A 13,981-nucleotide genomic window follows, 5' to 3' on the forward strand; every position below is an offset into this window, starting at 1 on the left:
TAAATGAACTCAACAATAGCGTGTCTTTTGTGTTAATAATTCTTAGCATGTTTTTAATTCTAAAACAATATGTAAATACAAGACAATTTTCTATATAATAACTCATGAATATGTTACTCCAAGGCCCCTCAAAATTTATTTGGTGATGACAGAGAGAGTACATTTTTTTACATGATATTGATATTCTATCAGTTACCGTGTAATACAATTTACCTTTTTATCTTTTCCTTTGTATGATATTTACATGTATTCACATCAGTTGGGCAGAAAATTTTTCTTATGCTATATTTGAAATAAGTTTATTTTCCTATGCTAACAGTTGGAATACAGACTTATGAACACTAATAAATTATAATGGTTTTGTTTAACTCTTTCACAATCAATCCACCCTACACGGCCCTACATTGAAACAACCAGAATCGCCCTAAAACGGCCGAGATCGTAATCTTGTTTTCTTCCTTCCTGCTAAGGTATGCAGTAACAGGTGCACTTTCCCCAAATGTATTGTATCAGTTTACTTCAGACAGCTTGTTCTAAGATGGGTCTTATCTTTTGGTTGCTCGTGACATTTCGTTGTTGATTCTTTTGTGGCTTTTAAGCTTTAAACAGCAATAAAAGTGCAGTTTTAAAATTTAAGAATTATACTTATTTTTAATCAATTTATTCCTTCCTATAAAAATAAGGGAAATAAACAAAATCTCAGTTGTGATCATAAAACCAGAAAGGCTTGTTGGTCTGACCTTCAGAATAGTTTTATAAAGAATGGGGTCAAAGGCTAATGGAATCTTTGTTAGAAAGTACAAAGGATGTCATTCGAAATCTTCACACCTATTTTCTGCATTAATGGGTGGGGAGGGGAGGAAATTGCTGTGAAACTGGAAAAGTATTTCGTGCGGTTTGGTATTCTGAGGATAGAGGCTAGCGAAGGGTCTGGATTTAAAAAATTTAAGTCTTAATGTGGTAAAATGTTTCTAACTATATTTGACAAAACAAGGAGTTCTAAATTCACACCAGTATAATTGTAATATATGTCTTATTAAACTTTCCATTTTTAATCATTAAATTTATATTTTAATATTAGAAACATTTAAAATATTTATTCTGTTTTCCAATTACTCTTAACTGTACTTTACTCTTCTTTTACTTTGACATAAATTTGATTTATAATACACATTTAATTAATAATAGATGATAAATATGAGCATCTCCAGCATTTTTGTAATTCATAAAAAATTTTACAAACTCTCTTATGTTCATATCTTGGGATTTCAACTTCCTCTTCATCCATTTCTTTTTCGTACATTGTTGTGTTGAAGTTTTCTCGTATCTATAATTTGTCTATTATTATCTAGGGATTATTTTGATTTTCTGATAGTTATTTTTGATTTTGAAACACTTTCCTTTAAACAGTGGCCTACAACTCTCTCTGCCAAAATGACATTTCAGTATTGCGTTTTATAAAAATGAAGTAGAACTAGTATTTAATAGGATTCTCAGTCACTTCTGTAGAAGAGCTCAAATTTTCAGTAGGGTATATTCTGCCTTCGGGCCACATCATTGTATTAAGTCTATCTTACTATGTAAGATGTCCCGTAATTTTACTAGATATCTCTTTGCAAATCCTGTTTATAAGAAAATAATAAGCAAAGAAATTATTTCAGATTTTATCATTGATACCATGGAGCAAATTAAACATTTTTCCAAAAACAAACTTTAGAAGGATATCAATATATTACGGATTATTTTTCCAATTTTCTTAATATGTTTATTCTGGAATTTTCCTGAAAGTACTATCCTTTAATATGTTTCTTCTGGAACTATACTTTAGTACTGAATAATCGTTCGCACAACAGTTTATTAAATTTTCCAGTCTAGTATAGACATTATGACTGTTATCAAAGAAAGATATTAAATTAATAATAACATTTACAGATGTAATTTATAAGAAATATAATTTGTTTGCTTTACATTTATCTAATTTATAATACTATTATAACAATATTCTCTCTAGTATTGTGATGTGACAGGCTTTCCAAGAAATATAAACCATATTATGATGTCATGAATAGGATTACTAAACTTTTAACAGACATTTCAAAGTTAACCGTTACATTTCTCCGACAATGTGATATCCATCTTTTCTCACTGCTGAGTACTTTCATGACATAGCTGTAGTATAGTAATCTGAATTGAAATGATAGTGGCAAAGCAGTGGAAATGAGCTTCACAACTTGCTTATAGAGTGACAGTTACTTCACAGTTTCTTAGAGGTATATGCTTAAGCAATGCTAAATCCTAAAATAAACATATTATTGAGGAAAAACAATGTTGTCTAAGATCTATAACTCGCTTTTGACCAACTTTTGACTTCTGAATCCAAAAATAAATTTTAGTCTATCATGTTAGCTTTCTAAGTTACTGGATACCCTCTCTTTGACTCCAAAGTCATATACCGTATTTGACGGCATATAAGACGCACTTTTTATCCTAAATTTGGTCTCAAAAAAGTTACCTGCATCTTATATGTGAAGGACACGGTCTTATACGTGAAGCTGATTGCATTCAATAATTGTATATTTGGCTTTTACGAAACGTGAGAACTAAAAGAAACCACGCTATTGAAACTTTTTTCCCTTGCGTGTGGCCGTCTAAATAAGGGTGCGTCTTATATGCCGTCAACTACGGTAAATATCAGACTTGTGAAGGACTTTTCATCCATCGCAAGACCTCATCACAAACTGACAGAGAGCAAACAAGAGTTCTGGGCAAACAAGGGTAGGGGGCAACAAAACGTGAGGATGCATTTAACAAACTGAAGAAACCCTTTAACTTCTGTGACAATCTTGACATATCCTCAGCTCGGCAAACCATTTACTCTTGACACGAGCAATGAAAGTATCGATGCTGTTTTGTTCCAAGGAAATGTCGTAGCATACTGCAGCTGGAGCTGTCTAAACAGGAGAGAAGTTACTGTGTCACTAAAAAAGAGTAGCTCACCATAGCTAAATCCGTAGAACATTTCTGTCATTGTCTTTACGTCAGAAAATTCCTGCTCCGTACAGATCATGCTTCGTTGACCTGGCTATTAAATTTCAAGAATCCTGAAGGTCAAATAGTTAGGTGGGTACAGAGACTCCAAGAATATGACATCACTGTCCGTCATCGGAAAGGATCATCGTACGGAAACGCCGATGCCCTGACATGCCTAAAACGCTGCCGATATTCTTCCAGAGTTGAAGCAATTCGGTGTCACGTCAAGTTACAACTTCAACATTGGCTGATCGAGACCCATGGAGTGACGACGAAGCCAGAACAGACCACATGGAAGACGGCGACATTAAACCCATAATTGACTTAATGGAATCTTCAAATACGAAACCTATCTGGCAGGACATTTCGATCTATAGTCCTATGATAAAAATTGCTGGGCTCTCTGGGACTCACGTAATATTCGAAACGACGTCTTGTACAGGAATTTCGAATCCCATGATGGAAAGGCATTCGGATGGCAACTGATACTTCCAAGATCCCGGACGTCCTTAAAGAACTACATAGCAATCTCATTGGATGCCACTTTGAAATAATTGTGACTTTATATAGAATTTAAAAGCTCATCTACTGTAGAGGCTGATGTCAAAAATTCGGGGCTTATATACAATAGTGGTATTAATCTTGCGACGCATGTGCCAGCTGGACAGGACCGAAGAAACACAGCTAAGAGAAGCTGCGACATTTCAATACGAGAGCGTCTTTTGAAATCATCGCATTTGACATCCTGGGACCTCTGCCATAAACTGTTGATAGCAACAAATTCATCTTCATTGTCATCGATTATTTTACTAAGTGGCTTGAAGCATATCTTATTCCTGATCAAGAGGCTGCCACGGTGGTAGAGGCATTGGATTTCTAGGTTTGAGTACCTGTTCAATTGCATTCCAATCAAGGAAGGAATTTTACCTCTGCTACAATTAAAGAATTCTGCAAACTGCTTGGCACAGGCAAAACCTTAGCGACACCTTTATACAGGGCGAGGCAGCGTTCATAGCGTAATTTGACTTGCGTAGCACAATGACGTACTCCATGAATGCGCGCCAGCTCGTGCCGTATTCGTGTAATAATAAGCTGCCATTTCGAGTGTGACAGTGATATGGATCAGTGGAGTGCACACCGTCGTGCCTTTGCTATTGAAAGTTATTTCATGAATAACTACTCTGTTATTGCTACCCAGCGTCTATTTCGGCAACATTTCAACTTGGGACGTCATGGGAAAGTTTCAAATGGACGGACCATTGCGACAGACATTTCCAAGTAGAGCAATTTCCCGTTTTGGTGACATTTCCTAGCCGCCTTGTTCACCTGATCTTTCATGTGCATACTTTTCCCTTTGGAAGAAGCAAGAAGTTTTCCAAACAAGTTGTGCCACCATTCCTGAGTTGAAGGATCGCATCAGAACTGCCGTCGGCAATGTCCCAGGGAATACGTTACGCCGAGTTATGGCAGGCTTCCAACGCCGCTTAGAGGGATGTGTTGTGCAAAAGGGGAATCATTTGACAGGCATCATATTCAAAAAGTAATCCACACAATGGACAATGACTTACAGATTAGTAAATGGCACACCTTTAACTGTTAATTGACATAAGAGGTAATAAATAAATTACAGTAACTGCCTTATGGTGTGTTTTTAATATCCTACTATGAACGCTGACGCACCCAACAACATTTACATCCAGAGTCAGCATGGTACAGAGGTGTAATCGACTCATCCTTAACAACCTCTCGCATATTGTTTCCTGAAAGCAACAGGACTGGGACTAAAAGTTGCCTCTATTCTTACTGGCCTATCGCAGTGCTGTCCACGAGACCAACCGCTATTCCCCACTCAAAATACTCTTCGGTTGGGACTTTTATATGCCTTGTGATCTCTTGTTTAGTCGCCTTCGAGTAATACATCCATGATCTCCAGGCACGGTTTGAAGTGATGCACAATTTTGCATGAGAGCGAGTCAGTTTGGCGACAGAGAAGATGAACACAAGAACTACAGGATGTGGATTCAATAAAAATGACAAAGTGTGGTTATGGAATCCGGTTCGTTCCAAAGAACTTTCTCCTAAACTACAGTCATCCTGAAACTGTCCTTACACAGTTCTAAACGGGCTAAAACGACATCGAAGTTGGAATCTGTAAGTAATCAAATTCTAAGCCTAAAATCGTTCATTACGGCAGGCCTTACTGTGGCCACAGTACGTAGTCACCATAATGCATATAGAGCGTTTCGAAACTCGCTGTCAAAAATTTAAGGGGTGATAAAAAAAAGAAGAGCATTAGAAACATGGACCTTGTAAGAAATAGACTAACCCAAACGGGTTTTCTCCCTCGTCTGAGGCGTTGCCGGCTGTCACCTTGATCACATCCAGAGGAGTAGGGACGACTTGCGGAATTTAACATTGGTTGCCTATTGCAGCGTGTATAATTGTCAAGATAAAGCTAGTTGTAACGCCTCATTTCACAAATTAGAATTTCTACATATTTTCATTTTTTAAATTGAGATTGATTTTTAAAAATATAGCATATTTATCAAGCATAATTAACGTTCCGAATAATTATACTACTGCATGATTTCAGGTTTGGATATTTTTTTTAGCTTTTCCTATGCTGTAAAGAAATTTGTAAATACTTCTTTTAGAAAATATTTTAAATCTTAACTAATCGAAAATTTCAAACAAGCAATTTTCTCTTGCAATTTTTATGCTTTTTATTGGTGTAAATAAGTAAAAAATACTAAAATATTTAAAACGAATTTTTGAAAGTTTTGTTTAAAATTCTAAATTGTGCTGCTTTTTTAAAATTATAGATGAGTATTATAGCACAATTTCTATAAAGGAATTTTATTTTAATCATATTTCATAATACATCATAATGATAAACACTTTTGACTCCTTAAATTTTATACACTTAATTGTAATATTAAAATTGTATTTAACCGTAATAATTAATTTTGCTTGTATTTTATAGTGATTATTTTTTAATTTTTTTAGTTCTGGGTAAGATTTTTTTTATTTACCATTAATTTATTAGCTCGAAACTGCATTTTACGCTGTTTCACTATAAATAAATGTCCGTGTCTCCTTGCAAATTGTTACCAAATATTACCGCCCTGTATTAAATTTAAAGAAATTAAATAATGAATACATATATGTTTCTAATAATGAATTAATAATGAATACATATATGTTTCTCGCACTGTGACAAAAACGACGGAATCTAGAGCCATCAAATTTTGAATAATGTAATCCTCACCCGAACATGGGCATCTGGACGGTCGAATTTCGAATTTGTTTTAATCTATTTCATATTTTGTAAAACTTTAACGAATTTTTTATTAACAAACTCAACGAGTTCAAAGCGAGCAATGGTAACACTGTACGGAAAATAACATTTTTATCTCCAGGGCGGAAATTCTAAAGATATGCTGTTTTCAAATGTATGTGGTTTACGGGCGAAGAACATGATATTCAATAATTATAGGTAGCACACAAAACGTTAAAAAAAGGTTTCTTTTGGGTGTAATATAAAATCTGAGTGCGTCTAGATTTTATTTTATCCTTTTTTTTCCCTGCATTACACTCAGAAAATTTTATGCTGCGAATTTTTTAAATTACTAAAATAAATAATCCACTTTAATGTTAATAATTTAATGATCATATAATTAACTAAATAATCGTTTTGTAATGTTATTATAGTTTTGAAAATCACTGCCTGAAAATGTTCATTAAATTTTTAAAAAAATATATCAGATCTTGTTTAATTTTACCTTATTTATTTCAAAGCATCCCGTACTATCAATATTATTTAATTTTACTTTATTTTTACGCAAAACGAAGTTCGTAAATTTTGTGCTTAGAGTTTTTACCGTTTTACCAAAGTAAAAATGTTTGTACAAGAATTACGCGTGAAAAAAAATTAGCGAAATGCAGTAAAAAGAGCTTTAATGAGATATATTAAATCCTATTTGGAAAAAACTGTGGCTTTCATAATCTCATCGCTATACAACGTATTACATTTAATAATTAAAAAGAGTTATGTGATACAAACGCCATAGGTTTTAGTGTTAAAGTAAACCAGATCGTCCCTACTCTTTCTTGCCGACATGTCGGTGACGCGCGTCCCGCCCACTGGATTAGTCTATCTCTAATTATAAGGTCCATGATTAGAAATGCCTTCACGAGTAAAGGTGCATTCATCCATGAATAACACATGAGCACTGAAATCAGGCTGCTGTTGAAAAAAAACCGAAGTACAAACTCGACACGTGGCACATAATCTACAGGTATCAAGGCTTGCACTTTCTGTACACTGTAGCGGTGTAATCCTTCGTCCCGTAATACAGGGTTCGTACGGTCATTAAAAGTCCGTAAGTTTTTTGGAATTGATTTTTGGTCCTTAAAAGTCCTTAATTTCGGCCAAAATTGGCAGAAAGTCCTTAATTTTAATCATCTGAAATTTCTGCTTGTTTTTACGACTGCCATTTTGAGTGTGAATTAGCATTTGAGGAATATTTTTGGCGATTCGCTGACAAACATGGTTATCTTTTGAATGAGCGAATGCGTTCATGGGTTATAATTTGTTCCTATTTTTAATATAAACGATGGGATAGAGTTTTTGAGAAGAAGTGGAACATAAACATTTCGAAATTTTCTAATGAAGAGCTTTTAAACAAATTTTCCCTTTTGGGGATGTGAATTCTTTTATCAAACGGTTCTAAATTTGGTGACGCATCAACATTTTGGCGATTTAAAGATCAGTTTCTATAGAAAATTTTTAATTCCGAGATCTGGGAATTTTTCGACGACTTTTTCAGAACATTGTAACATTAATAAATGTCATTAAAATAAATGGTAATGTATTGTAATTATATTTAAGAAATAACATTAAAATAAAGCTTTTTTTTTTCCGCTGTCGTATTATAAAGTTCCATTTTGGCCACTTATACAATATTCTGAATCTGAAAAATAAGCAAGGTATAATGCTATAAAAGCGCAATTTACGAAACAGTTCTTAACAGCAAAATAGCTATGAAATTAATTTAAAATGCATTTAATTTTTTCATGGTAAGAGTTTTCCCACGTTATTGTCTCAGAATATGCATCAATTTACTCTATAAAATTAATTTTAGACTTTCTTCCTCAGATTTTTTTTTTTTTTTTTTTTTCAAAATATTCCTATCGTTTTGCTGTTACAGAATTGGTAGAGGTAACTTTTCTTTAGGATTTTAGACATCGCAGCTTAAAAAGTTTAGAAAGATTTGAAGGCACGATTTATAGACCCACGATTCTAGAAGATTCCAGATAAATGTGACAAAATGAAAAATGTTTATCGTATTAACACGTAATTTCTTACCTTTTGGAGAACGCCTGGAAGAACAATGAAAACAAAATAGTTGAATATTTTACTTCCGATACTAGAATCTTTTTCTTAACATTTTTATCTTCTCTTTATTTTCTCTACTTTTCACTAGACGCAAGCATGAAAATATCAAAAATGCTTCTAATCTTCTCATATGGACAAACATTATAAAAAAGAATTTTTTTATTAATAAAGAATTTTTTTATTAATAAAGAATTTTTTTATTAATAAAGAATTTTTTTATTAATAAAGAATTTTTTTATTAATAAAGAATTTTTTTATTAATAAAGAATTTTTTTATTAATAAAGAAATTGAAAACTGACAATTTAAAGGATTGATCTAACATGTTGTGGAGAGGCTGACAGGTTAGGAAATAAAACACGCAGAAACTAGTGAGAACATTGTTTTGTGTATTGAGATGAATTTCTAATTGTTAGAAAAGGTACTTAAAGAGAAGGAAATCGATATAAATTAGCCAAAATGTCTGGGAAGTCTTTAAATTAAAAAGACGCATAAATATTTTGTTGAGTGTTGCTGCTACAAAACAAATGTTTTCTAGCTTTTAATGTGTAATTATCCTAATACCGTTTAAGAATCAATGTCATAAATTACATGTATTTTAAACTGTTAAATTTTATTAGATTGTGATTTTAATAGGGCTGTTTTAACAAATATTGTTAAAAAGGAAATAAAATTTAATAGTGGCCATATAAATCCATAATAACTAAGGTTATCTAATACCTAATTTAATTACTTATAACTAACTGCTTGCCCTTAAAAATTATATCTGCATATTAAAAAGAGTTATTGCCTTTCATTAACCATTGCCGTGGTCACAAGATAAAACACAAAAATGTAAAAATTCTTGTAAAACTTATTCTTCGATCTAGTGAGACTTAACATAATGCAAAACAACCTATCACTTCTGGTGCTTTAGTGGATTATTAGAATCTTAAAATATATTAACCGAGTTACAACCCTTGGAACTCTACACGAAGCTACAACACTAACTGTGTCAGACAGAGCCCAGCTAACTTTCAAAACTTGCCAACCGTGCTTACATCAGGCCTTTCAGGTTTTTTCTGATTAGCAGGTCACTCTCTAGGCAGGCAAGAGCGGTGACAACGGCCAGTCTTTTGTTTTGAATCATGCCGATTAGGATTTTACTTCTCATTTTAACCTGTGCCGCTTGACATAAAATCTACTCACTATTTACTAAACCTCTAGAGTGAGCAAGTACGTGACAAAGTGAGATTTAAAAAAAAATCAAAACAAAGCTAATTGTTAGTAAAACCTAAATAAAATGTCACTTATCTTCTTTCAAATATGTCCAATTATTATAAGTATAAACTATTTAATGTTAGTTAATAAATTTCATAAAGTTTACTTTATTCTCAAACTTCATAATTATGTTAATTATGTTTAATAATAATGCATCCTACTTACGGTTTTTATTTTTAGGATGGTATTACAAAAGTGAAGTTCAGGCATAGATAATATTTTTTAATTGAATTACTGAGTTCTCATTTGATCATAGGTCCTTAATTTTTCCATTAATCGTCCTTAAAAGCATTTAATTTCCGTATGCAGAAATGTGTACGAGCCCTGGTAATATTCGCTAAACAACTGGGTGGGGCACATTTACGGTAAGAAAACCTCTCGCGTGCTAATATCCGGACGATCTTCCATTCTTTGCAAAAATGTCCTTTAAAATTTTTGGCATCCGCACACTCCTGCCCCACTTTGTATCTTGCATGCCGATGATGAAGGATCCCGTTTCACACCACGCCGATGATGAAGGATCCCGGTTCACACCACACCGATGCAATCACTCCCAACATTTTTCAGTCTGGCACGTTCTCCTCCGGAAATGTTGCCTGTACAATCTTTCGGCTTCAAGGGCATTCCCATTCGCAAATCTATACCTAAAATGCATACAAAAACTCGAGCTTTATCCTTCCCATTTCAGCGCTGTCTAGCGGTTCACCGCTTGCTCTCCGCCCATCGAAAATTGCTCGTTTAGATATTTTCTATCCCCCTTAAATTTTTGCTCAAGAGTTTCGAAACATCCTATATAATGTAAATAATAAACTGCAAGTATAAACAGTGGTCTTATCTGTAAATTTATGAATTTTAATTATCGATTCAGTATTTTATTTGTTGCATGTTATTTATTGAAATTGTTGTCTTAGTATTGCATCGATTTGCCTTGGTTGTAAGTATGCCTTCCTGTCCAGAGAATGTACTGCCCGGGATGTGTGATCATGGGATTATTCCATTTTGGCAAAGCATACGAGGGTTATCTGCCTAAAGGGAGGGGTGCCTTCGTAGAGGACTTTCTAAGGAAAACTGGTTCGTATACACGTTAAACATGAGGAAAACCACGAAAACGCCCATGCAGCCAGCCCGTTTGCGGGATTCGAACCTCGGACCGAACTACCAGTGCTCAGCGTCTTTACCGCTCGGCCGCTGGTGGGCCGTGTGGTCATTGGGAAGGGGCAAAATTAAGAATTTTGTATATATGCAAATAATTTTAGTGAAATTATATTGAATTTGTAGCAACTTTAGTATAATTTAACATGAAATGCTTAAAAAGGCGGGGCTCTCCGTTTTCCCGCTGTCTCCAGATACAGGTACACATAAAATCAAGTGTCCAAGCTGAATGTCGACTCATCTGTAAAAAGCACGGAGCTCTACTGAAACCTGGTCCAAGGAAGATGTCAGCACCATCTAAACGCGCTCTCTTCCGTGCTGCAATGAGCTGGACGGGAACAGCGGGGATTCCGGCATACAGCCCTATCACATGAAGCCTTCGGACAACTGTAGACCGTGAAAGTGTTTGAATTGGCAACATACAGCTCACGTGAGAGCTGTGAAGCTATAGCAATCCGCACGGAAAGTGAACAAATGATCCCCATTTGTCCTTATTAAATCTCGACTTCTTCAAGTTGACTATTTTTGTGTTCTGAAACTATTTCCACAAATTGCAGACGACACTGGGCTTAACGTTGATTGAGCTCTGCAGCCAGCTTGCGATTGGTCTGCCTGCACAATTCTCCATCTCATTCAATCATTCGTTTATGTTCTTGGCTACTCATTTTACCATATACCTTACAAAATTTACCGAACTCTTGAGAGAAACACGGCGAATGTCGTGAAGGAATACGAACATACACATCACCGAAAATTCCTTGTGCCCTTTAAGATCAACTCCACATACATGCATGTGCACGCTTACGTATTCGATTTTGAATATCTGCATACTTCTTCAGCCTTATACTTAATACCTTCGGGTTAATACTTTTTGTAAAAATACATAATTTTCAAGTTCGCTTAATTTTGCACGCGCGTGTATACGAGATTTTTTTTATTAACAAATGTAAGTACTTCCAAAAAAAGGAAAGCAAACGGTATGCAAGTCCACTGAAATTTGAATTTAAACTGCATTTTTCCATACTTGGTATTCCATTGTTATCCCACTAGTATTCATTTTGGTATCAAAATGATTTAATACATTCTCCGAACTTTATTAGTTCCCTTTCCAATTTTATAGGTGCTTTTCAGGCATCGATCAGATGCGGTTCAAAAGTTAGTTGGAATGTAAGAGTATGCTCTTCAGAATACGGGATTCTAGCCATGTATTCAATTAAGGAATCTAAAACAGCTACATAATTATTGTAGCTTTTGTGCTTATGTTTCTACTTAAAATTTTTGATAGAAGCGGGAAAGTTCCAAGAACTTCAAAGTTCTAAAGATTCATCCAAGGAAGAGTATTTTGAAATACGTCACCTTTCAAAAGAATATTTTTTGTAACATATATATAGGTTTTGTTTTACCTTGCAGGGAAATACTTAAATCATTTCATTGTGTCATACCTGATAAAAACACACAGTTTATACAAAATTATTTGACAATTCCTTATTTTCCTTGAACCTAAAAATGTTAAAATTTGTTTTCCTAAAGTTAAAACTTAATTGAAAATAATAATTTATAAAAATGCTAAAAGCATTTTTATAAAGAGCTATATTTTCAATTTTTGTAGCTCTGCTTGTTGAGATTCTCCTAATTTAGCACATACATGGTCCTTTAAGTTAAATTATTTGTATTGGGCACTTTCAAACTAATACTATACAATAAATACCATTTCATGTTTCAAAGAAATAAACACCATTTTAAATTTTACAGAAATCAAGAAAAATGCAGAAACTCGGGTCCCCGTATTAAATGTTTTCTACGCATAACTTTTAGAAATAATGAACGGTTAACTTATTAAATTTTAAGTTAGGAAAAACTTAAGCACAGGTGATTAGTTGAATGACAAATCATTGCGTATTGCTACATTCAACTGCAGTGTGTCGTGGCTACGAGCAAACGTAGATACCGAGAAGAGAATAAAACATGGCTAGGCCGTCACTTCCGCTGAGAGCCTATAAAATCAGCATCACATCTAACTAAACAGCGCAACGAAAGTAGCATTTCAGGAAATCGAACTGTCCAGGATTTCTAAATGATTAACTTGCGTGAAAACCAGTTCTTTGCCGAGTTTTAGCGAAACTAGTCTCAAATGCTAGACGCGATAACCCCATTACAGTGCGTTATTATATTTTTTTTTTTTTTTTTTTTTTTTTTTTTTTTCCGGGGGGTGGTCTTAACTTTTGAACTTCCTATGCATCGTCTCATGAGAGAATTTTAAAGAACGGGTTAAAGCCGCACAAAATCGTAGAAAGGACCGCTTGGGAGCTTAAAGTCTGAGGTTTTTCCTATCCTGGTACAGACCGACAAAATGAGGATTTGAATCAGATACCTAAAATATGCATTTAAATCTGCTCAGACTTTACAGAACCTTCTATATTGAACTTAATTTAAAAAATGTTAACGTCCTTTAATATCCAACAAATATAACGATTTTAGTACACAAAATGCTTTAACCTTCTGTATTTTTATGCATGGCAGACCGATTTTGAGAAACTGAGCTATGTGCTTAAAAAGGGCGTGGAATATCATTAAAATTTTTTAAAAAGTCACGACACATTTAAAATTTATGTTTCAGTTTCTGAACAGTGTTATCTTTGGAAATTCACAATGTATTTACTTTAAATTTTAGATTAACTGGAGGAAAGAACAAAACATTGCTGCAATTATTTTGCTTTATTGCCAGTCAGGTTAGAAATTTCACAATTCACAAGAAAAACATTAAAATTTCACAAAAAAAAGCAGTACAATATGAACAAACTGACAGAATAAATAAATAGCACGGTTTACATACAGGTATCAAATTCAAAGAATTAAGCTATGTTATTTGTATAAAAACGTATCCCTGATGTAATCTGAAGCTACAAAATTGGGCTCATATTTACCAAGCTTCAGTTTTGTACAAAGGAAAATCCAGGAACTGCTTGCTTCAACAAAGGACTACTTGAATGCATCCCGTATGGTACGATTAAGACGAAGTAGCTAAAATAATCGAAAGCCAGCACAATTAAAACTTTAAAACAGCAATGAAGAAATTGCAGATTATGTTACATTTCACATTCATTTATCATTAAAATACAAACATTTGAATGATTAAATATCAA

At 33.9% G+C, this 13,981-nt stretch overlaps 1 protein-coding gene across 2 annotated transcripts in view; it reads right to left on the bottom strand.

Moving 5' to 3' along the window:
* Positions 1-13,538: 13,538 nt before the first annotated feature.
* Positions 13,539-13,981, bottom strand: part of LOC118198501 (histone-lysine N-methyltransferase SMYD3-like) — a 62,031-nt gene continuing 61,588 nt past the window's right edge. For both annotated transcript variants that reach the window (XM_035370192.2, XM_035370191.2), the window contains exon 12: positions 13,539-13,859. In XM_035370192.2, coding sequence (XP_035226083.1) covers positions 13,818-13,859 — 42 coding nt within the window. In that variant the 3' untranslated portion in view covers positions 13,539-13,817. The remainder of the gene's footprint in view (positions 13,860-13,981) is intronic.

This window comes from Stegodyphus dumicola, chromosome X2, assembly GCF_044657685.1.
Source record: "Stegodyphus dumicola isolate Sdum_Otavi_A_Nest chromosome X2, ASM4465768v1".
NCBI classification, from domain to species: Eukaryota; Metazoa; Arthropoda; class Arachnida; order Araneae; family Eresidae; genus Stegodyphus; species Stegodyphus dumicola.